The sequence below is a fragment of the Conger conger genome, chromosome 9, assembly GCF_963514075.1.
Source record: "Conger conger chromosome 9, fConCon1.1, whole genome shotgun sequence".
NCBI lineage: Eukaryota > Metazoa > Chordata > Actinopteri > Anguilliformes > Congridae > Conger > Conger conger.
This window is the reverse complement of record NC_083768.1, coordinates 41,448,653-41,474,378: the sequence shown is the minus strand read 5'-3', so window position 1 is coordinate 41,474,378 and position 25,726 is coordinate 41,448,653. Positions and strand designations below refer to the sequence as shown.

Below are 25,726 nucleotides of genomic sequence, written 5' to 3'. Positions count from 1 at the left end.
CCTTCTCAAATCCAGGGTTGACCAAACGCAATGCCTGAATTAATCTGGATTTGCAATTTGCAAATACCTCACTATAAACGTCTATTTTAAAAGAAAAGACCTTGGCATATCTAGAAGGTTAAGCCATGTCAGTTAAAATTAAATCATGAAATGGAAAAAAAAGAAATATGATCGATAATGTGCGTGTATATATAAGAAGAAGACAATTATTAACCTCTGATCTCAGGTGTTTGCTCCCGACAGCAAAAAGTAAAAAAAAACAAAACAGTTAGCAAGTCACAGAGATGGTATGGTAGCTCTGCCGATTTTGGGATTGGGCAAACCCCTTCCCATCTCATGGTTGTTGGGAGGGGGGTGGTGGTGGTGGTCTCCGGTGTCTCTCACAGCAGCAGACAGGAGCTTCCGGTTGTTGGTGGTTTCAGCATGCTATACTGGTCAGTGGCCAGCTTCTGGATGAGGCCCCAGAAGTTCTTGAAGCTGATGCCTTCACCGTCCTTCACCCCCATGATCTTCAACACCTCCCCCAGACCTTTACTGCCTATTGTCTGTGAGACAGAGACGGTGGGAGAGAGAGGGAGGGAGGAGAGAGAAAGATAGGGAGAGAGGGAGGGAGAGAGGGGAGAGACAGTGGGGGTTAAAAGAGCGAGAGAAAGATTGGTGCAAGAAAAGGAGAGAGAGAGAGAGAGAGAAAGAGATGGCTTAAACAAAACATGCTTCATTACAATGTAAAGGCAAAGTATGGAAATTCTTAAGAGAATGCACTTGGACCCAAAGACTGGCACAACTTGTTGCTTACAGAAAGTTGCATTTTTTAAATGGATAGCAAGAGACAAAATGTCACTTTAAAACAGTGAGGCATTGAAATGTGGAATGGGTGCAGCTACCGTATAATTTCTTATAATCACTCTGGGAACTGCATTCAGGCGGAATATTTCAGTTTCTGACACATGCGTTTTATGTGGTAAGATTGTCGACGTTTGCGCCAACGCAGGGAAGAACCCACATTTTGCCAACTGAGGAAATGGATTATGTCTCCCTCCAGAGCTATTCCCAGGTATGTTCCATTTTAAATCGTTGTCGCCGAAAGTACAGTGCAGTCCGTAAGTATTTGGACAGTGGTACAATCTCTGTTCCTTTGGCTCTGTGCTCCAGCACATTGAATATAAGGTCAAGTCACCTTTAATTCGAGGGATTTTAGATCCGTATCAGATTATCTGTCTATGTATTACATCCCGTTTTATACATATCACCCCATTTTAGGGGACCAAAAGTAAGTGGACACTTAGCAGCTCAGCTGTGTCTGATTAGTCCAGCTTACTCATTGGTGCAGGTATAAGAAAGCTTTCAGTGTCGAGTCTTGATTCCAGGCTTTTGATTGCCTGTGGGGTTATTAGCGTTTGTCAACATGAGGACCAGAGTTGTGCTGATGACAGTCAAGACTGACTGAGACTGAGGCATACAAAAAGACAGTCAGAGACATAGACCAAACATTAGGAACTGGCTTCCTCGACTGTCATCGGCACAACCCTGGTTCTCATGTTGACAAAATGGCTATCAAATAGGCAATCAAAAGCCTAGAATCAAGACTGGATGCTGAAAGCATTCTTATACCAGCACTAAGGAAGCGATTTAATACACCTGAATAATTACATTACATTACATTATTGGCATTTGGCAGACGCTCTTATCCAGAGCGACGTACAGTTAATTAGACTAAGCAGGAGACAATCCTCCCCTGGAGCAATGCAGGGTTAAGGGCCTTGCTCAAGGGCCCAACGGCTGTGCGGATCTTATTGTGGCTACACCGGGATTAGAACCACTGGCCTTGAGTGTGCCAGTCATTTACCTTAACCACTACGCTACAGGCCGCCCATAATCAGAAATAATTACTTTTGGTCCCCTAAAATGGAGGGACTTTGTATAAAAAGGGATATATTTCCTACAGGGATACCAATGTGGAAGCAAATAGCCTCAAATTAAAAGTGACAGTCAGGCATTTTTGTCACATAGTCACTGATTCATTTCAAATCCAACGTGCTTGAGTACAAAGAACCAAAAGAACCTAATACTTATGGTCGACCTTTCAGAGTCACAAACAGACAGGTGACATGCCGAATGTCTGGCTACAACTGTCGGCGGCGGACTGGCTGTTCGCCATGGCAAGACTGCTAAACTATGCCACCTGCTGCTCGTGCCCACGCCCTGACCCTGGCATGCCCGACGAACGTGATGAAACATATCTCGCTCGACTGTTGCAAAACGTCGCAAACCGGTTACCTTTTCACCTTCTTTTTTTCATAAAAAAAAAAAACAAAAGAAAAACGGTTTTCACATCGAATACACCCGCGGCTCAGAGCATGTATGTGTGCCGTGTGGCTTTGCTGCGTTTTTCCAAGACCACGCAGTCCCCGTAGAATATGCAGCGGGGGGTACATTTTTTCGGCATTGGAGATATATAAGAACTGGAGACTTACCAGTTCCTTGGATTCCGATAGGAGGCCGCCTCCCCCCCCCCCCCACCTGAAAGAGTGGGCCACCACCCCGGTCGGAGGGGGGCACCTCAACACTGCTGTGGGCCAACTCTTATCGCCCTGACCGCCCTGCGAGCCAACTGCTGCCGAGACACAACCTGGCCTCGCGCTGAATCCCCATAAGAGACAAAAAGCGGATCTGTTTGTCAAACGTAGTGCGAGAAATGTAACTCCTCAGCACCCGGACTGGGGCGACCTAGCCACCTCCGCAGACTCGTGAGGAGGAGGGGGTCCGGAATTAGAGGCCTCGGTACAAGCCCCTCTAAGGATACAAGCGCTATATTAATGCCAACCGTTTACAAAGGAGCGCGGCAGAAACATCGACTGGAAGGGAGGAGAGAGACGGTTGACCCTTGCTCATCCAACCGCAAAATCGCCGGGTCTACAGCGTGCAGCTCCCATGCCTTGCTGCAGCGACTGCCAGAACAGAACTTGCTCTTAGAGAGGGAGGAGCTCGAAGCCCAGACTGGCTAGGGGCTCGTAGGGGGCTCCGCAAGAGCGTTCAAGACAACCCGCAGGTCCCCCGCAGGCAACATGTCCCCCCAAGGCCGTCTCTAGATAGACCATCTTCCCAGAAGGGACTGGAGAAAGGACATAACCACAGAGATGTCACACGAAACTGGGTCTTTGTCCACGGATTGGCACCAGCGACAGAACCTGTCCCAGCGACCAGCGCAGAGCACCCGAGGAGAGGGGCTGCTGGGGGCGACATTGGCTCAGGTGATTAGAGAGTCGGAGGGTTGCCGGTTCGATCCCACCCTGTGGGCTGTGACGAAGTGTCCCTGAGCAAGTCACCTGACCCCCAAAATGCTCCTGACGAGCTGGTCGGCGCCTTGCATGGCAGCCAATCGCCGTCGGTGTGTGAGTGCCTGTATGAATGGGTTAATGAGAAGCATCAGTTGTAAAGCGCTTTGGATAAAGGTGCTGTACAAATTCCAAAACCATTTAGCATTTATCTGTGAAGTTATCATAACTGCTCGGGCCAAGATTGCAGGATGGCTCCCATCCATGGGCCACAACAGGCAGTCTCTAAAGCCCTGGATTCAGGTGCCACAAACGAGCTCCTGTGCTTGATTGAGACAGCTTGTCCGGTCTGTCTGGGAGATGCTAGGGTGATCCCCCCCAGCATTGCTACCAGATGTGTCATCCAGGACTGACGGGCGAGACTGAGGCCACAAGCAGGACCTCGGCCTGCATCATCCCCACCTTGGCCAGAACCACTGGCGGAAGGGGAGAGGCGGGGGGACGCATAGGGAAGTATCTGGATCTGAGGCCACCTGTTTGCAAGGGCATCCATCCTCAATATCCCTTTAGGCCCGCCATTGAATGCCCACCGTCGAATACCACCGCTCAGTTCAGCCAGTTAACAAGCTCCCCCTTCCCAGTCCCATTTGATGAAATTGGCTCAGGTGGCAAGAGCAGTCGGCTGGCAGTGAAAGGGTTACCTACCGGTTCTATCCCACCCTGTGTCAAAGTGACCCTGAGCAAGACACCTAACCCCCAAATGCTCCTGACGAGCTGGTTGGTGCCTTGCATGGCAGCCAATTGCTGTTGGTGAGTGAGTGTGTGTATGAATGGGTCAATGAGAAGCATCAATTGTACAGCGCTTTGGATAAAGGCGCTATGTAAATGCCAACCATTTACCATTTACAACAAGCATGTCCCATTGAATAGTAGCTTCTATTTGGGAGCATGCAGTCAAAGATAATCATGAACAGTTCACGACCACACATTAGCTTTCCTCTTTAAAACAAGATAAAGCCAAAAATAACCGTGAACGCTGCCCACAGAACAGCAAAATAAACAAGTAGAGCTGTTGTATAATCATTCCAAGTTATTCTAATGTCAATATCTGCTACTAAATACGGAATAAATATAAAATCTTACCAATGGTTCTACATGTATAGATGTCCCTTTCAATACTCATTTGTGGAGGAGAAGAGCACTCAGGCTGACTCTGTAATCTGACCATAGTAACAGCCACAAACCTGAACACCAGTAGTATACTCACAATCTATGCTATCCATACCTCCCGTTTTTCGTCTGTTTTGTTGTTTCTCCCGTAATATTCCACCACACGCAAAAGTTTATCACAAAAAATCAGAACGATCGGATCTGTTGGTCTCATCCTATAACAACCTGAGATGGTCTCACATCACATCACCAGAAACATGCCTGAGTAATCTGTTATTTTTCCGTCTCCGATCGAGGGCGAGTGAGCATGAAGAAGCTTGCTTTTTTTTGGGGGGGGTTTGGAACGGGGCCCAGGAGAATGAGCAGGACAGAGAACAAAGAGGAAGAGCGAGCCTCGGCATTTTCACAGGTTCAGGAAAACCTGCGGGTGTTAAACAGGCGGCAACACCCTCCAGTCTACATATTCCACCCCCAAAGGAAACAGATTACAGCAATACCGCTTTGTGACCTTTGCGAACGAATAACAAAGGCTCAGTGGGGGGGGGGGGGGGGGGATATCATTTTCAGAGTGCGGTTTCTGTAGAGACAGACTCTGAGGGTTTCGCGTTGCATTTTCTCGATGGTTAGTGGTCAAATCTAAAGTAATCATGGAAATGTGTTAGAAAGTTAAACGATTAGAAAGCGGCCATGTCCGCCTGCTGCTGGTTCCATTTATGATACGAGGCAAGGGCAGCAGGAGCCACACCCTTAGAGAGCTGGCTGAATGGCGGGCGTGGCCGAGGGGGGGGGAGTCGGGCTGCTTACTGTACCTTGGCGAAAGTCGGCATCTGGTTGGAGAGGAGGCTCTGAAACTGGTCGGTCTTCAGCGTGGGGCTGCTGTCACTGCCAGCGGAGTGGAACTGTGTGACCAAGGTGTCTATGGCCTTTTCTAGCTCTGAGCTCTGTGGAGGAGAAGGGCACTCAGGCTGACTCTGTAATCTGACCACAGTAAAGGCCACAACTGTGAACACCAGTAGTATACTCACAACCTATACTATCCATACCTCCTGTTTTTCCACAGTTTCTGCCATTTCTTTTTACAAGGTGTCTACCGGCGTTTGTCTGTTCTGTTGTTTCTCCCGTAATATTCCACCACACCCAAAGTTTATCACAAAAGATCTGAACGATCGGATCTGTTGGTCTTGTCCTATAACAACCTGAGACAGTGTTGTAATAGCCTATAACACGGTCTCACATCACCAGAAACATGCTTGTCCCCACATTTAATTTGCTTGTGTTTGGTAATGTGTGACATGCCACAAGTGCCTGAGCAAACAGAATATTGATCACATGCAGGTACACGTCGCTGCGAGAACTCCGCTCAGACTTCAGCTTTCCCAGCGATACAGACACCTGTAATACCTGCAAATCGAGTACGGGCAGCAGCTGCAGCGTCTGCGATTTGTCTTCAGGGCGTGCGCGAGACCGCAAACTTCAGTTGAGCAATAAGCAAGGGTTAGTGCTTGCCCACATTCTGGAGGTTTTCGTGACTAACCCGTCTGAATATTTCCCCCACAAAATTGGAGGGGTCAAGGACGGATTTGAACGGAGACACGAATACTGAGTCCTTTAAACGGTAAACACCCGTATTGGGCAACGGGGTTGCACAATTTAAGACGACAGCCTACCATGTACGTCTTGTTCTTTGACTTATGGTAGAACCTATGCACTTGTAAGTCGCTTTGGATTAAAAGCGTCTGCCAAATGACTAAAATGTAAATGTTCAAGACTCTGTCAGAGCATAGGGCACATGCATGACATATGTAGTAATTTTAAAAAGACACCCTTGATACATGAGCTGTGATAGTTACTTTACCGTGACCGACAGTCAGATAACGTTCATTTTTGACTACCTGTCTATGTGTGCTTCTGCAGCAAATTGTGCCAATAATTCTGGAGCCCACTGTATATTGTGTCATTCCATCATTGTTTCACTAGAGCATACAAATCAGGTAACAAACATCCATGAGCATGGGAAAAGCCAAAGAACTGTCAATTCAAAAGAGACAGATGGTAATTGACCATACAGTATTTTTGTGCAATATTTATCAAGGGTGCCAATAATTCTGGACCTGACCAGATGTCCTATCCCCTTACCTTGGTGTAAATCTGATGCACTAGAGATTACAATAACTTTCAGTTTAACAATTACAGAATGTCTTCACAATAGATAGCGACAAGTAAACTGACAACTTTGTCTCTTGAAAAATCGAATAACTGCACAAATATAGTCCTCAAAGACCGTAGTCCACTTTTGTTCCCTCCTAGATCCCACAATTTTAAAGAAAAATGCACCATACCTGGGCCGCCATTGGGGATCCTTGGGTGTTTCCTGATTAAAGTGAACTCTTCTTTCTGCGAAGCTCAGTGCTGGTAACTTTCTTCCCTCAAGAGTTGCATTGCCTCTGTCATGCCTTGGCAGCAGTCCCGTATCCACCCAGTCAACAAAAAAAAAGGTGCAACTGGAGTACTTGGCACACTTTTCATTTAAGCAACTGCAAGTTCGGACTGGCAAGAGTCCTTTTTCCTTTTTTTCTGGTTGCACACATTAACCGCTGAAGGGAAAAACCCTGCCTAGTGCTGTTTATGAAATCATTCATACCACCTTTTAAATTACATTACATGACATGACATTACAATACAATACATCTTATCCAGAGCAACGTACGGTTGATTAGACTCAGCAGGAGTCAATCCTCCCCTGGAGCTACATTGGGGATCGAACCACCAAGCTTGCGGATCCCAGTCATGTACCTTAACCGCTACGCTACAGGCCACCCTAACTTGTTTGAACTTGTTTGTCACTTTTGAATGTCGGCCTAATTACTCCATGATTTGAACAAACTACCTAAACTGACCGTCTACAGCATAACAGTAATGAATGATTTAGAATTCCGATATGTGTCGACGGATGGTGTGGTGTTATATAGTAATATACAGTGTATATACACAGGTGTGTGCCTTTCTAAACTATGTCCAATCAATTCAACTTGCCACAGCTCGACTCCAAACAAGTTCAAGACACATCTCGAGAATAATTAATGCAAACAGGATCCACAATTTGGAGTGCCACAGCAAAGGGTCTGAATACTATAGAATAAATGAGAGATTTCGGTTTTAATTGTTCATAACTTTGGAAAAATGACAAAGGGGTATTACCTGCATCTAAAGATGTATGTAAGTTAGGATAGTTGGAAGTGTTGTATAAACAAACACACTGAGGGCCAAAGCTAAATCTTTCTAGAAAAGTTGATGAAGGATGCAACTTCAACATATCCGAAGTAGAGGGTTGTGTGAAATTTTTTAAATTAGTTTCCATGGGTCATATCTCAGCTAGGGTGGCACGGATGGTGCAGTGGGTAGCACTCCCGCCTCACAGCAAGGAGGTCCTGGGTTCGAATCCCCGTCGGCCGGGGCCTCTCGGTGTGGAGTTTGCATGTTCTCCCCATGTTTGCGTGGGTTTCCTCCGGGTACTCCGGTTTCCCCCCACAGTCCAAAGACATGCAGGTTAGGCTGATTGGAGAGTCTAAATTGCCTGTGCCTGTGCCTGTGGGTGTGGGTGTGAGTGAATAGTGTGTGTGCCCTGTGATGGACTGGCGACCTGTCCAGGGTGTATTCCTGCCTTTTTCCCAATGTATGCTGGGATAGGCTCCCCCCCCCTGCGACCCTGATAAGCGGGTTAGGATAATGAATGAATGAATGAATGATATCTCAGCTAATGTTATTAGTAATGTGTTTGTCTTTACACAATGAGAACGTGATCTCAGACGACTCTGCAAGTTGACACATAATTCCCTGGTGGCATTTGTCACTCGCAATTTTATTCGATGTGGTCACATTAATCATGTTCCTCTGCTAGTTCAGATGAAATCATAGCCTCAATCCACCCTGTATTAAGATAAATGCAAATCCAATCCAAGAGCTGATTTACAAGCGCTGATTTGCAGTGCAGCAATGCTCAGTTATGACTTTCATGCTGACTGAATGTCTATCTGGAGGTAACAATATGCAGTGTATAGGGTGGGCCTGTATCCATCTGTATATGTGCATACGCCTCTTCTGTGTGTGAATTCTGCTCTGAATCCCATGGCTCCGATACAAACAAATTTCATTCAGATCATTCCATTCAAAGTGGTTAGTAGGTTTAACAGAAACGGTAGCAAGAGAAGGCAAAATAAGTCAGTGTGGTGTACAGTACTGTATTGTGCGGAGGTTTTATGATACATTAACAGTAGGACAAAGGAGGCTACATGATTATTGGATAGCCCATTTAGTATGAGTACGGCTGCAAGTATTAATTATACGCGTAAACGCACGTAAGAATCAGATAAATTGAAGATTTGGAGATATTTCTGTTCTTTATAGGTCGTTAGAGAAGGAGGAAAAGAAGGCCCAAAAGTTATTATAATTGCAGCAGCTACCACATCGAAGGGTCTAGAAAAATGATCGGTAATTTGAGGTGTAGCCTGTGTTGATTTGCATGCATTGCTTGTCGATCAGTAACGTTGCTATTTTGATAATATCTCTCTCACAGCCCAACAGACGTCGTATAGACTGTTTACGATTACGCAGAGTTTGCCTACCTCACAGTGGATAGAAACGTGAGCCGCAAGGCATCCGGGCAACGAACAGTTAACATCCAAAGAAAATCTCTTCGCTTTGCTCTCAGGATTACACCATCGCTGCAGAGCTGCGACTCTCCGCCAAACGCAGCCTCCGTTAGAGCGCGTGGGAGACGCACAAGTTGAACTAACGGGCACGGTACTCTCGTGGCACACTATACCCAACAATAGCGTAACGACAGGCTAGCTTGACTACACAACAGTGGAATATTATCGGTATATTTCAATACCTGCAATCATTTATAAAGGTAAACAGAGGGCTAAACATAACGCTTTTGAGACGCGCTGGCCGTTTAACCGAATTAGCTACAGTAGGTATACTTAACGGGACGCTTGTCTATATCTGTCTGTTATTGGTGCGTCAAGTTAGCTGGTGCTGGAGCGGCACCTGCTCAGAACGACATTTATTTTTACACCCAATACTTGTATCCACAATGATTTTGAACTCTAATTTTGGATGTTACATCAATGTCAGTACTTAAAACATTCTCCGCAGATACTGTTGCGGAACCTTTCGTTCTGGTCACTGCGCATTTGCAGGCAAAATGAAACCATTTATCTCGTACAACTGTACGTTGATACGTCCGACGGAATCGACAGCTGCTACAAGTTTGAGCAAGACGGCGTTTCATGCTCATACCAACCAAGTGGATTGGCATTTATTAGCCTAATGGAAACATGAAGACGACATGCTGCCAGTCCATGACGCTGTTTTCAATGCAGGCCCCAGTGATTTTGTTGGAGACATTGCTTATAGTTATAATATGCGGTGCCGTTTCTAAAACGCTAGCTGTAGCTAACAGCAGTTTCGGATTACAGTACGACATCGGTTCGCAAATCCCTTTGTCTGTGGACAAAGTGCCAAATTTCCGAAGGAGAGCGACAGCTGAAGACAAACCTCTGACTGAGACAACAACGCCCCTCTCTTTCCATAAAAGTAGGTAAAGCAGCGAGTAACTGAATTGAAGCAACTAGCTATAGCATTTCGTGCACAGATATGTAATTCAAATTTAAAATGATCGGACATGCTGTTTCGAAATTAACGGGGTTCGCCCAGACTCCTCCTTGGCACATTACTGCTGAACTAGCGTTGCGCAATCCTGACTGCCAAATGTTATTCTGCTTCCCAAAGATATTAACAGCCTCTTCTATCACACTTAAAGGGATAGCTATCTACTGTTTTTAAACCTCACATTCCAATGAATTGCCCAATTCGATTTGTTGTTTGAGCATATTAGCTTTGGGTGGTGGCAACGAAACGCTTTTTAGAATAGCCATTGATGGGTGCCAAAAGCAACAAGTTGCAATAATACTGCCATATCTCTATTTCTGTGATTTGTTGGGATGCACCTAGTTAACCTGGTAGCTGTAAGCTTCCATCACAATGTGATTTAATGGGGAGTAATTTTAATTTATGAAAAATATTGCAGTATCTGAAAGCACAAGAATATGTGTATTTTCCCATATCTTTTGAAGTGATGCTATATATGTATATACATATACATACTCACCGAGCACTTTATTAGGTATTTATTAGACTTTATTTTTAGACCTCTACTTCCTATCCACTTAAAAGTTATGATGCGTTGTGTGTTCAGAGATGCTCTTCAGCATACCACTGTTGTAATGTGTGGTTATTTGCATTACTGTCACCTTCCTGTCAGCTTAAGTAAAAATGTTCCTAATAAAGTGCTCGGTGAGTGTATATCAGTGTATATTCCTACACACAATTTAATCCTAATGTGAGTTTATTAGATGCGCCACAAAGACAGTATTTTAGACTGGGCAGGTCTTTTTACTTTCTGTATTTTTCCACATTCCTTGCACCAGTGCCCACCTGAATGTACCCTTTACACATCCTGGTGGAAAACTTACGGAATGTCGCTAATGGCACAGTTAGCCATTAGCTCCCCCCGCGCTGCCGAGTTTAGCATTAGCTTAGCTTGCTGTGACGTTAGCTGATTGGGTTGTTGTGTTACTTGGGCGGTTTCCATTGGTTACCAGCTGCAGACTTTCAGCATGCAGGAAATGCTAAAGACCATGGCCACTCTACGGGAGATTTTAAAATGCTTACATTGGATTGATTTTGCAAACTCCCCTTTTCCAAAGCAACTGTAACAAAACAGCTCAAGCTAGGTTTTGAGACAGCTGGTAGCTGGTTGACCAGTACAGACCAGCTCCCATCTTGACACGGTTTTACCAACTAAAGCTATGTTTTGAAACAGCTGGTAGCTGATTGACCAGCTCATAGCCAGCTAGACCAGCTTATGACCATCTTGGCCATGCTGGTTGACCAGCTCATAGCCAGCTAGACCAGCTGTATGACCAGCTCAAACTGGTCAAGCTGGCATAGCTGGATTTTACAGCAGGGTTCCATCCATTTAACTGGCGCACTTCTTCTCCCGTCCAAGAGAATCTTAAGTTCATCCACCCGTGTAATTTGAGCTAAATGACCCAGACCCGACGACCAATGCTCCCGTGTTCGGGAGCGCTTCTGCAGTGGCACTCAAGCTCTGAACGTCGGCTGACTGAACAAAGTGCCTGAGATCAGTGACAGGGGCAGCGCCTCGGTATTATACTTTCTTGCCCCGAGGCCGTGTTATTGAAACAGCACTTACCCGTGGAGCCTGATTATCACGGTAGTTTAAGCACATCCTGATCTCGTAGACTGTGCCGCCGTTGTGATTAATCTTTTATTTGTTTGCCAGACATGCCCTGTCCCTGGGCTGCTCACGTACCGCACGTTGTTATGTTGGCAGTTAGCCATAGTTATTAGCGTTCACATAGCAATTAGCCATAGCAATTGAACTTAGCAGTTAGCCATAGCAATTAGCTATCGCAGTTAGTCATAGCAATTAACCCGAGCAGTTAGTTAGGCCATATCAATTAGCTTTAGCAGCTTTAGCAGTTAGCTATAGCTATTAACTATTTGCAGAATCAATTTAGGTTGTGTGGCAAGTGGTCGAAAGGCACAAGTGACAGTTCCACAGTTGAGATTTGACCTTCAGATTTCGTGGCTGGTGCCCAAATGGCTGCAGTGAACTGCAAGCACTGGAAAGGGTTCGCGGGGACTGACCTACCTCGATTCTTTCTTCCCCAGGCCCTGAGCACCAAGGCGGGAGAGTGGGGCAGCCAGTGAGAACCAGGCCCTTTGTAGTGGTGGAGGGGGAAAGGAAGAGCCTTAAAGAAGCACTGCAGGTAAACCCCCCCTCCCCAAAAACCTCCAATACACCCAGTGTGAGTTTCCCACAAAAATATGATCACAAATGCTGGATTGTATAGAGGGATTTGGGCTGTATATTAACCCTTAAAGGCAAAATATCACAAACATATGATTAGAATGTTCTTTGTTGAACATTATAGTGCTGGTGTAACGACCACTCCTGGTAATTAAACACTCCGAAAAAAATGATGGGATTTTAGAACAATGAAAAAAACACTGTTAAAAACCTACTCTACAAAGGCTTAAGGAAAAAAAAAAACAAATGGTTTCACATTGCAGCGCTTTCCCTTAAAAAAAGTTCTGTTATCAAAAGAGCACATATAGGCCTAGGCATAATAGTTCACTGGAAATAATAAAAACAACTCAGATGGGGAAGTTCCACAAAGTGATTTTTACTGAGCTGATTTCAGACATCTTGTTAAAATGTAATATGTAAATGTAAATGTAATCACCCTTATGATCCACCCGGGAGTTTTTTTTTTCTTTCTTCCTCCTGGGGTGTTCTTTTAAACCCCATTTGCTCGCTTTTTATGGGGTTCAGGCCTGAGGTTTTTTTTGGCTGAATTCCACTATAAAACTTTGAGGCAGTGTCTTTGTAAAAAACAAATGTGATACAATAAAAAGAAACAAGAACATGGCATTGAGTAAAACACCATGCTTCTTCAGTGGTGTGCACATATGATTGACAGGTCTCACTGTGAAACTATGAAATATCATAAAATATAATAAAACAAAATAAAGTTTGAACTGAGAAGCTATGGCATGTGTTTTATCTGCCTGCGACAGAAGCTGTGGATGTTTCTTTGGGATAGACAACTTTGTTACTTTTTGCCTGCAAAAGCAACAACACAGTTCTGCTGTACAGCACATTGTGCAATAGGTTTTCACAACGGTGTGGAGCTTGACGTTGTGTTTATACGCTGATTTGTAGTTCATTGGAGTACGCGGGGTACCTGTACGTCGTACAGGAAATGGATTTAAGCACTTCCTGTCCTTCCCGGTCTCAGTTCTCAGGTCAGTTCTCCAGGCTGCAAGTTCCCGGGAAAACGCCCGCGTGCTTCCGACTGGTGACATGACAGGGAAGAAAGGAAACGGGACAGCAGATTCCGCTGTTTCCCACGGCGACGCTAACTGAAAGAATGTGTGCACACCTGGACCGTTCAGCCAGCATGTTTAACCCTTTGAGCTGTGAGGTCACAAATGTGCTGATCTGAACGTTCTATTGCTGATGTAACAATCACTACTGGTAATTGAAGGCAATGGAGTTCTAGAACACTGACGGAGAATTCTTTAAAGAATTTTATTCAGAAAAACATACTCTTTGCCTGAATGCACAGTTATTGAAAGTCTAGCTTTCCTGTACGCTCCATGTCTTGGTCACACTGAAAGAGTAAAGCATTGCACCCCGCCCCCACACACACACACACAGTTTTGTTGAGCCGGTCAGGAGTGGCTTATCCACGTGCAGAACCTCAAGCGTGCACAAGCCGTTCACACATTCAGAATGTGTGACCATACAAGACTCTCCAGCGTCTCAGCGCCAATCTGGATTAGAGGTGGCAGATCCCCTCTGATCCATGACGGGCCGTTGCTACGGTGAACATGCCTGCCTAAACGGCCTGCCCCGGAATATAGGAGGATTAGCTTCACATCGCTCATACTGGCTGGGAGAGGACAGGACGATGGGAGATGTAATCCAATCAGTATCCATTTGATTAACGCTGCAGAAGCCCAAAAGAACAAGTCAGTCTCAATGAGTCAAAAATATTTTAGGCTTACGTTGTACATTTCTTGTACTTATTTGTGAAATAAGACAAACATATTGCGAATGAGGTCAGAAGCTTTGTTTGACTACTTTCAAGATTTGCTAACGGGTGAAGAAAATGTAACTTTTGAAGCCAATAGTACCTTAAAACAAGCAAATATTTTGTACTTGAGGGGCCAAAAAAAAAGATCTTAAGTCTCATTGCAGGACTAAAGCACTTAAGACAGTCATTTCTTGTGCAGTGAAGATAGGATAGGACATTGGCAATGTGACACGTCCCTGCTGCTACCCGATTGGTTTAATTTCCGCACGCTTCGCTAGCTGACTGCCGCCCCACGAGGGGAGGAAGGGGGGTTTAGCTCGTGCGCTAAACCCACGGGCGGCGAGGGTCTGGCGTCCACACGCGCGCGCACGCTGAGCGGGAAACATGGCGGACGGAAGCACCCTCCGCCATGACACTTCGCTCAGCGAGCCGTGCGTGAGGCGGGCTGACTGATCCGTCAGCAGTTGGGCCTCATCTCTCTGAGCAGCCGAACGGTATATTTACGTTTGGTTATGACTCAACAAAAGACAATCCTTAATATCTAAGCCATGTCTACTTCAGAGTGTTTAATCTCCACGCTATTGGTTACACCCCCCCCTTCCCCCTCTGAAATGGAATAAATTACGATATATTGATATAAGCTATATTATCACGATATTGGCGCACAAAGTAGACTTGTGTAAAATGTATTGTATATATTTTTTTTTTTTTTCAAAAAGAGCAACATATTTACAATATAGCCGTTTTGCAGTATATTTCATTTCAAGTATGTATATATTTTTATTTCAATATATCTTCATGAATTCCATTTGAATAAGGGCCTGTTCATGTGAATGTTACGCATGTGGTCAAGGGACTGGACCATAACCGTCACCACCTGCATGGAAACACGGCGGGTGTTGTTTAAAGCACTGCTGTCGTTTCAAGTGACTCTCCCTCACACTGCTCCGTGGCGCACCTGTTCCTCCTCTGCATAAGCATCTGCTCAGAGCCCCATGGGTGACACGCCTCAGCCCTCCAGTGCAACAGCCGCCTGTGGAAACAACCACGTTTTTGAGCCGTAATGGAATCCAGCGCAGAGCCCAGCTGGGCTGGGCCGCTGTTTGACAAAGCAAGCGTTCCCCCACGTGCCGTAACACAGTTGTGTTGGAAAACCCCCCCCCCCCCCGGCTGCCATTCATCGAGGACTGTTCACGAGTCACTTAGGAGCGAAATTGTCAGGCTGGAGCATTTCGGGTTCCTTCTACCAGAAGGGGCTGGTCATCCACTCCAGATTTTTAAAAATAATACTCTGAAAACACTAGGGGCTGCTGATGACTAAAGAGGGGTGGAGTAAGGAGATAATTACAAGGGGGGGAAGTGACCAGATAACTAAAGAGAGAGGAGTTACCAAAAGGAGAGAAGAAAAGATGTACTAAAGAGTACGAGAGTGAGGAGAAAACTGGAGAGGAGGAGTGAAGATATAACGAGAGGTGGGAAGGACATGCTGAAGAGAAGAAGAAAGGCCTCTTTCCTTCCCCCACCTTCTTTTTTAACATTTCGCACAAACTCTGAGGAAGTTTTTAATTCCTCTCTTTATTCTCCTCTTCCCTCTTTCCCTCGATCCCTCAGCTGTCCTGGCCTGTTTTTTTTCCCATCTGCTGCCAGGACCCCACCCCTCTGCCGGCGCCTTTGGCGGTCCCCAACTGGCCCCCTGTCCCAGACTGAGCTGAAACAAACGGCCCTCTCCAAAAAAAAAAAATTGCAGTCCCCGCTCTTTTCTTGTACCCAAATCCCCCCCCCGAAAGGTTAGCCTTTAGCATTTCTTTTCAAACTAGCATGCGAACATTTCAGTGAAATTAACATTCATACTAAACTACACAATCCATATAGACACATAATAACCAATTTTTTCCTCCCACATTACAGTGGTTTGTCTCCGTTTCGTGTGTGTGTGTGTGTCTGTTTGTTTGTCTGCGAGATTAACTGCTCATCGTCAGTTGTGTGTATGACCAACATTAGTGGTGAGGTTGGCCATCGGAAGGTAAACCTGAGGGAAAGCCTCATAATGGACTCTGGCCTGGGTGTGTGCTCAGGGCGTCTCCTCGGTGTGCCTGTCTGTGTACTTTCCCCCGGGCTACGTCACAGCTGCGACTATTGACTCTTTCCAGAGCACTCCCTTGTTATACTCTTGTTCGACCGCACTTGGGAGTGCTGTGTGCAGTTCTGGGGACTGACCTCGTACTCAGTGCCACGACCCCACAATCTAGACATCAACAGTTGCTTGTTTTCACGCAACGTAATACAGCTACGCTTGCACAGAGTGGAGTCAGAGGAGGACCTGTCATGTGCGGCTTTGGCAGCAGTCTACGGCCCCCGGGATTCGACCGCAGGGGGTCGCTAGATAACGATGAATAGATAACGGTCGCTAGATAATCCAATCCGACTGAACCCTGCTATACCATGCCACAATTGTGCCTCACCCTATGAAGCTACCAGCCCACAGTCAGCCCTGAATCAGTTAAGGCACCACAGTTAGCCTTAGCCTTAACTGTGGTGCCTTAACTGTATTAGCCCTAGCCTTAGCCTTCACTGTGGTGCCTTAACAGAATTAGCCCTAGCCTTAGCCTTAACTGTGGTGCCTTAACTGAATTAGCCCTAACCTTAGCCTTCACTGTGGTGCCTTAACAGAATTAGCCCTAGCCTTAGCCTTAACTGTGGTGCCTTAACTGAATTAGCCCTAACCTTAGCCTTAACTGTGGTGCCTTAACTGAATTAGCCTAGCCTTAGCCTTCACTGTGGTGCCTTAACTGAATTAGCCCTAGACTTAGCCTTAACTGTGGTGCCTTAACTGAATTAGCCCTAGCCTTAGCCTTAACTGTGGTGCCTTAACTGAATTAGCTCTAGACTTAGCCTTTACTGTGGTGCCTTAACTGAATTAGCCCTAGCCTTAGCCTTCACTGTGGTGCCTTAACAGAATTAATCCTAGCCTTAGCTTTAACTGTGGTGCCTTAACTGAATTAGCCCTAACCTTAGCCTTAACTGAATTAGCCCTAACCTTAGCCTTAACTGAATTGGCCCTAGACTTAGCCTTCACTGTGGTGCCTTAACTGAAGAGGCCTATACCAAATGTCCCATCCAGCAGTCCAAGCCCCAGTTAGAACTATGGTGCATCTGAAATGGTGAAGTAATGTTTATTCAGTAAACAGGCTCTTTGAAGTCCATCGCTGACACAATGCCAATGAGAACTAACGAGTGCTTCACTCACATGAATCATCTTTGACTGGGGAGACCACAGCACAGGGGAGACAATATGTCCGCCGTGGAAAGGGGGTCAAGCTTTTCGACTTGCCCTCCGCGAATATATCTCCCTGGCTCCCAAGAAACTGCTTTCCGAAGCGGGTCTGAGTTTGATTAAGTGGCCCGGCGATACGGACTGCATTCCAGGAATCCGAGCGCTCCGCGCTCCCAGCGCCATGAACCGCTCGCGCACGGAACGTTCCGGATGAACCAGATGTGTGCGAGCCGAGGGAGGGAGGGAGAGAGGGAGAGAGGGAGGGGAGGGGAGGGAACCGTTGCCGCGGGAACGAAGGTTCTGAAAGTACGGGTGACCTCACCAGCGACCGGGGAACATTCCTGGGAGTGACTGAGCTGGGCTGTCCGCCGAGCCCGGGCCGCAATCCCGAATCCCTCGCTCCCGACCGCCGCCCCTCTCCCAAAGAATGTCCTGGATTCGGGGGGGGGGGGGGACATGGTTCGGCCTGAAATGGGTTCTGTTTCTTTCTTCCTTCTTACAAAAAAAGAGAGGAGGACAAAAAGTGGAGGATAAACAACCCTTAGGGAGAGAAAGAGAAGTTTTATTTGTTCCCGAGTCTATTGTTCCTCTCGCGAAAGGTATGGTTTGTTTGCACACTTAGCTTGCGACACAAGCAAAACACAGTTTTCTCTGTACTAGTCCAGACTGGCTGGTTTTTTTTTTTTTTTTTTGCTATTTTCTTTTTTTTTTGCTTCCCTGGCAACTGCCATTTTGAGCAACCTGAAATTACCCACAATCCTTTTCTGTTATTATAGTTTTTTTTTTCTTTCATGTGTTGCGTTTCGTCCTCATTTTAGAATGGCCCGGTCCGTTTGAATCCCACCGTGAGTCCTGTAGAGCCGCTCCACGAGCGACAAAATGAAGGGCACGACAAAACCTGTGCGCAGACAAGCCACGCAAGCTCAATTGGGTGCACTGGGGGGAATGGAGTCAAATCGCAGTGGAATCTGAGTTCAGAGGCTGAGCGTTGCGCTTGAGCGTCTTGCGTCGGGACAAGACGTGTGAAGTGCGCCTCTCAGCAGAGCTAGCGACAGTGTGGAGAGCAACGCGTGAACGGTGCTAAGCTGTTTGTGCCTCAGTGTAGGCTGGCGGGCCTTCAGGGATGCTTCTGAGAATCTGACGAAAAGCCGTGGGCCCCTTTCACTGAAATATGTATATGTGGTAGGTGTCTGCAGGAAGGAAATTTGATGAAAAAAATATTTTCTTAGCGTCTGGTTTACAGACCCCCTTAGGGTTCATGGACCACATGTTTGTGGACAATTAGTGTCGAGAGCTATGCGCATACATCATTCTGTCATCCATATAGATTCTGTACGCCTCATAATATGCGTATGCTATATGGGCCATGTATGTTTCCTGACTTTTCTTTACCTGTAGTTCCGCCCTCCAACACCAAGAGTGCGATATAGGATGCCATCATCACATTGCAACACCACAACGCCTGATTGGTCTAGTCAGCTTATCACGCTCTTCAATCCGAACCTTGATTCGTTGAGTCAGTTGTTTTGGTCAGGAAGCCTGTGTTGTGGGTTGCTTGATGGTTGACCACCTTGCCTTCTCTCTCTACAGCATGGCCATCCAAAAACTGTGCAGTGTGGTCTACAGGTGAGAGGGTCCCTCTACCTGCTGAACCTGGAGAAAAATGAGTAAGTAGAGTAAAATCTCCTCTCAGCATTGGTATTCTCTGGTGTTACCTGTTATGATGCTCTGCTGCATACACATCATTTGCTTAGCAGACACCTTTCAGACCTAGCTCAGATGCATTTATGAAATACTTTAACTCTATAGCTGCTGGTAGAATGTCTAGATCCCAGGTTGAAGATCCTTTATAATATTTCACTGAAACATTTTTGTTTGCCAAAATGTGCAGTCTTTTACCATAATGAAACCGCGATTTGGCCAGTCAGCAACTGTCTTGGGTTCAAGCAGTATTTGTTCTGGATTCAAACACTTTTCTGTGCTCTGTTGATCGTGCCTGGTGCATTTGAGCCTGATGTGAGGAGCTGACGGACAGGACCTACATTTGAGTTAAATTTGTTTCAGTACATCAGGCAAGCTTAGTCAAATGCTGAAAAGTACACCATGATAACGACAGTATTGACAGCAGACATAAAGAAACTTAATGGAATCCCAGAGAAGGGCCACGTTTGACCAAGGGCTGAAGAGTACTATGGTCAGCCAGGGTCAAGGTCGGTTTCCCATCATCCTCTCTGTCTGTGTCTCCTTTAGGGATCTGCTGCCCAGCCCCCCTACTGTGTTCTACTACCCTGCTGATGGCAAGGGGGTGACCCGGGACCAGAGTCCGGTGGTGAGTGGCCAAACGGTCCGGTTTAAAATGGGAGAACCTCAGTCACACTGACATTGCGGCATATGTCTGCAAAGATGTAGGTATGGTCTCACATTTAACTGTAGACCACAAACAATACAATTTAGGACATACAGTTCTCATTTAATACTTTAATCAGTAACGGAATTGCAAAAATGTAGCTCCTTGTCTTCTGCAAGAACAAGGAAATCGTTGCTGACAATTGCGATGGCCATGACCGAAGTAAACCTCTTTGTCTCAGGTTTACTTTGTCTCATACAGTTTTCCACTTTAATTTAATTCATTTGTGGATTAGTGAGCAAACATGCAAAAATGTGGTCTGCTGAAGTGTTTCAGACAGTTGGCTCTTAACTCCAGTGAGGTTTCCTTAAAAACGCCTTAAGCATGCAGTAAGAGATGAACCATCTGTCCTTCACAGAAAAAACATCATCTCTGAACATGGGGTGAGAAGATGCAGTCCAGCTCCTTCTCTCTCTTTCTCTCCTCCCTCTCTCTATCTCTCGCTGTCTCTCTCTCTTTCTCTCTCTGTCTCTCTTTCTCTCCTCAATCTTACATCACTCTCTCTGATTGTCTCTCACCATTCCTCTTTTCATCTTACCATCTCTCTCTGATTGTCCCTCTCACTATTAGATTGTACCATCTCTCACTCGTTCACCCCTTCCTCTATCCATTTCTCTCTTATAATGGGTATCTCTCGACCTCTCTGCAGACACACTGTTTCTACCATGGCTCAGTGCAGGGATTTCCCCAGTCCAGAATCGCCCTCAGTACCTGCGCTGGCCTGAGGTGAGTACTGGCCTAAGACAGTCTGGCTACCATATATATCACTGCAGTTTACCATCGATATCACTGCAGTTTACCATAGATGTCGCTGCAGTTTACCATAGATATCACTGCAGTTTACCATAGACATCACTGCAGTTTACCATAGATGTCGCTGCAGTTTACCATAGATGTCGCTGCAGTTTACCATAGATATCACTGCAGTTTACCATAACTATCACTGCATTTTGCCATAGATATCACTGCAGTTTACCATAGATGTATCTTGCTATAGATTACTATACCATAGATATCACTTCAATTTAACTCCATTATGAACAATATAAACTATGGCAAGGATCAGCAACCCAGAGCCCAGAACTACCACCCTCCCTTTACCTGGGAGTCAGGTGTGAAGACAGTCTGGCCCATCAATTAACTGGTAAAAATAAAACTAAGGCTGGATTTGGATTTGAGGGCCCGAGTTGAAGATGAATTATAGCATAGCACGGCAACACATGCTCACTGTGTTGCCACATACAAGCTCAGTTTTGCGTCACTTCACAGGGGAGCGATCGTGATGAATTCCACTGTTATTGTCACAGGGGAGCGATCGTGATCAATTCCACTCTCAGCTTTGAGCTGGAGCCCGAGGAAGAGGAGGGGAAGAATCCGGAGGAAGATGCAGAAGTGCGGAGCGGGGGGCAGAAGGAAGAGGGGGTGCACGTGCTGTACTCCGCCCGGCAGCGGTGGTCTGGGGCGGGCACCTGTGGGGGGTCCCACGAACCACTGCCTCCTCTGGACGTCCCGCGACACAGGCACAGAGTAAGGGGGGGGGGGGGTGGTTAATAATAACATGGCCCGTAGTCAGATGCCCATACCGCATCACTGGAGATTTTTCACACATCTATCTCTGTCCTCTTTCTCTCTTTCTATAATCAGACTTTTGAGTATTATGTACATTCATCAAACACACACACACATACTATATATATGCTTCTTTAACCTCTTCTTTTGTCTCAAATTCAAATTTAAGTTCAAAAATTGACTTCTGTTGCTACGCCATTAAAACATATTATCTCTCTTTGTTTCTTTTTATCTCACTGCTTCTCTCACTCTCTCCCTTTCTCTTGCACTGGCTCTCTCTCTCTTCTCTCTCTCTCTCTGTCTGACAGAGTAAGAGGGACGTTCTCAGGGAGACCAAGTACATAGAGCTGGTGCTGGTGGTGGATCACAGCGAGGTACGGCACTGTACAGCTGAGCTCTTTAACGGTGACATGCAGTGTCCACATACTTCAGTTTCCAGAACATTCTCGGAATGTTACAGTAAATGTTCCTGACCCCTTACATTTGGAGTTGAGGTTTGAGGTCTCTTGTTAAAGATGCTAAACATTAAGCGCAGAAACAAGCCAGAATGTGCAGAGTTTGCACTCCTCCAGGGCAGGAATGTGATGCTCCAAATGTAGCTTTTTTTCATATTTATTTGATTTGTGAAGTGGTTGCCTAGTCTGACCACATTGGACCTGGAATTTGGCTTTTCCCGTAGTAGGTGAACTGTGCATACTTTGTATAATAGGATTGTCACTTTAGTCTGTGGTACAAAGTGTGTTACACATTGACGTGGAGAGGTCATCTCTTCAGTTAGGCAACAAACCACGCAACAGCATTCACTGTGAAAATTGGGGGGAAAAATAATTTTAAAAAATCTATTCTCCATTGTGTTTGTGCAGCCTCTGAATTGGCATTAGCACAATACAAACAGGCCAGATGAGTTCCACAGTTCCACGTGGAAAGACACTGCACATAGGAGCCGCTGCGCGATTTCCGCTGTCGAGATTGGAAGAGGAAATCTAGGCAGGCAGCCCTCGGATTTTGAAATCGCAGGCTGGTCACGGACTAAAGCAGCGCTGCTCAACTCCACGTCCTGCCGTGCCGCAGGGTCTGCAGGTGTTTGCTCCTACCGTGTGCTACGCCACCCGATTTCACTCATTATTTTACTGCTTGATTCAGGGAATTAGTGAAATGCAGTGGAGTAGCGCGTATAGTTGAAGCAAATGCCTGCAGACACTGCGGCCCGCAGGACGTGGAGTTGAGCAGCGCTGCCAAATCACAGATATTTTTGGGACAGCGCCCTCTGCTGCTCCGCAGCAGTACTGCTCCCAGGCAGGGTGGGGCTGTTCTCCAGGCTGGCTGCAATCCAGCACGTTTCCCAGGGCCCTTTAAAACACACTCCCAGGGTAGCGGGGCGAAGCAAAACTGGTTCCTTTTTTTGGTTTTTATGGTTTAGTTAAAACAGGTCTCTGATGTGTGAGAGCCTACAGACATATCCACCGGTCTAGAACCGGTATGCTACCTAGCCGCAGGATATGAACTGAGAATATGTGGACAACGCCTAGTAGTCATGGGAAAGGAAAACGTCTGTCTGTTTCTCAAAGTTCCTGAACTACAAGAAGGACAACAGGACCGTCGTCTACCGCATGCTGGACGTCTCCAACCAAGTGGACTGGGTGAGGACTCCCTGACGCCGTTCGTTCTCTCAGCCGCGGTGCGGTTTGTGTGCCCTACTGCGGAGGGCCTACAATACGTCTGTGACAGTCAGGGAATATTTCTACCAATAAAGATGATGTATGTGCCTGGCTGCCACCATTATCCATAATGATATGTATAGCCTGTTAAATATCCATATGTGCAGCTGGATATTTATGGAAGCAGTTAATCTGCCATTAACTAATGTGGCATTGATCAAGGATACAATAACTGTGATCTGCTTCTTCCTCACTGTCTGCCTACCCAAATCCTCCCCAATCCACTCTGCCCAAAACCTCCTTACATTGCCCCTCCCCCCTCTGCCCTGCCCCGCCCCTCATTACATTTTACTACAGTCATCTAGCTGACACTTTTATCCAAAACGACTTACTGTTGATTTTAATAACCAGGGGACAATCCCCCCCTGGAACAATGCAGGGTTCAGGGCCTTGCTCAAGGCCCCAGTAGCTTATCGTGGCTTGAACCAGCAACCTTCCGGGTCCCAGTCATGTACCTTAGCCACTCGGCTACAGGCTGCCCTCCTCACTTTGCCCCCCCCCCCCCCCCGACCCCCTCTGCCCCGGCAGTTCTTCAGACCCCTGGGTGTGCGGGTGGCCCTGGTGGGGCTGGAGATCTGGAACGGCGGGGACAGGATTCGAATGGACGGCGGCCCCTCCGACACCCTGGACCGCTTCCTGGACTGGCGCGCCCGCGAACTCCTGCCCCGCCTGCGCCATGACAACGCCCAGCTGGTCCTGTGAGTCGCTGTAGCCAGGCGCCCATCGCCACGGCGCCCGGCCGTGCCGCTTCCTCCCTGGGCTTAAGACGTGCCCGGTCATGTCGCAGAAACGCCTGTAAGGAGCGTGAGAAATGGGAGCATGGTCTCGAGACAGTAACAGAGCCTGTGGTGATGCAGTAGGTATTTCGTCACCCTCTGTTCTGTTGTGCCTCCTGCCCTGCCAGCAGTAGAAGGCCTAGATTGAGTTCAGGGCGAATTTGACCCTGTTACCCTAAAATGAAAATTGCTGTCTTGCCCTTGAGCAAGGCCCTTTACTCCTGTTCTCTTTCTTGCTCTCCCCACTTGTGACTCTCCAGGGCGTCTTTGAGATGTTCTCAGTGGACCTCCTCTGGTTGAATAAAGATCATAGGGCTCCAGCTAAGCAATAGAAGTAGAGATAGAAGTCCATGGGCTGCTCTAGATCAGGCTGCAGATAGGGAAAAGGATGGCCTGAATGACCTGTTTTCATTGTTTACCACCCTTTTATGAGAGTGATGTGTGTTTCCAGGGGGAAGGCTTTTAACGGTCGCACTGTTGGGATGGCCTCCCAGTCCTCCATGTGTTCTTCGGAACGGTCCGGTGGGATCAGCGTGGTGGGTGGTGATATGACATTCCCATTTTTACATTTCAATTCCTGTGCCTATATCATGGATACTCAAATCCGGCCCTGGGTTTCCTCTCTCCTGGGTAACTAACTGAACCATTAGTGCCACTGATTAGTCATCGCACCTGACTCCCAGGTAGAGGGAGGGTGGAAATCCAGCAGTTCTCGGCCCTTGATGGCCATGATTTGAGTAACTGGGGCCTGTAGGGTCAGATGCACCAGTATATGAATATATGGTTCAGTCACTGGGGTGCAACTTCTGTCCCGTCCCATCCCCCATTTGTGCTTTGTTTGCGACCGCAGGACAACCTGGTCAGCGTGCTGGGCGTGGCCTCCACAGTGGCCCATGAGCTGGGGCACAACCTGGGCATGATCCACGACACGCCAGACCGCCAGTGCGTGTGCCAAAACCCCGCCCTGGAGGGCGGCTGCATCATGGAACCCACCACCGGGTGAGTGTGCACGGCAGGCTTTGGTGTGACGGGGTACGAGGACTAGGACTGGAGAGTTTGAGGATGATAGCGTAGATTTTTTTCAGTTATCTTCTCTTACAATTTTTAAAATGTCCGTTAAAGTGATGCAATGATCATTCCTGGTTAAATCTTCGACGGCAGGATGTTTCGCGTAGCCTGTACTGTGTCTCTGCACAAAACAGTAGCCTGTATTGTTTGTCTCTGCGGGGCCAGTTTATAGTCAAGCGACAGTGTCACTTGATTGAAATCACGGAAGGTTCATGAAAGTTCTATTGTCGCCCGACGTAGACAGCGGTCATTGTCCCCAGCAGGAAGTACAAACGCACTCCAGTCGCCCAGATAATAAACCCAAATGACACTGCACGTCGTCGGTCGCTGCAACGCTTTTTTCACTGGACTATAAGCTGGCCTTAAGAGCAGTAGCCTGTATTATCTGCCCCTGTCCTGTGTGTCTTTCAGCATTTTTAAAGGTACAATAGGTAAGATATTTGTGTTAAAACATTGTTACAAGACCATTGTAAATCCCTTCCTATCGTTGAAAAAGGCTCACTGACATGTTGACTCACCCTCTGCCTGCTTTTATAGTCCTAAAATTCGGGTTTGGAAATATACAGTTGACAGCCCAACACTCAAAACATTGTAGAACTGTACAATAATTCAATTGGTTTTAATTGCCACAGCCAATGGCGTTTCAACGTCAGTGTGTTTACAGAGAAGGGGGAGGCTTGAAGGTCTTTGTCGCTGCTATTCCTCTCTTGACCGTTAGAAGTCCAAAATTACCTACTGTACATTTAAACTGTCCTGTAAGAGGAGTCACTCCCATCT

At 46.7% G+C, this 25,726-nt stretch overlaps 1 protein-coding gene across 4 annotated transcripts in view; it reads left to right on the top strand.

Annotated features, from left to right (window-relative positions):
• The first annotated feature begins 9,192 nt into the window (after positions 1-9,192).
• The window catches only part of LOC133136177 (disintegrin and metalloproteinase domain-containing protein 15-like), a 29,062-nt gene continuing 12,528 nt past the window's right edge, over positions 9,193-25,726 (top strand). For all 4 annotated transcript variants that reach the window (XM_061253441.1, XM_061253440.1, XM_061253439.1 and 1 more), the window contains exons 1-11: positions 9,193-10,043; positions 12,207-12,304; positions 19,002-19,078; positions 19,662-19,740; positions 20,468-20,544; positions 21,126-21,345; positions 21,696-21,761; positions 22,956-23,027; positions 23,634-23,803; positions 24,333-24,417; positions 24,732-24,880. In XM_061253441.1, the coding sequence (XP_061109425.1) occupies positions 9,785-10,043; positions 12,207-12,304; positions 19,002-19,078; positions 19,662-19,740; positions 20,468-20,544; positions 21,126-21,345; positions 21,696-21,761; positions 22,956-23,027; positions 23,634-23,803; positions 24,333-24,417; positions 24,732-24,880 (1,352 nt within the window). In that variant the 5' untranslated portion in view covers positions 9,193-9,784. The remainder of the gene's footprint in view (positions 10,044-12,206; positions 12,305-19,001; positions 19,079-19,661; positions 19,741-20,467; positions 20,545-21,125; positions 21,346-21,695; positions 21,762-22,955; positions 23,028-23,633; positions 23,804-24,332; positions 24,418-24,731; positions 24,881-25,726) is intronic.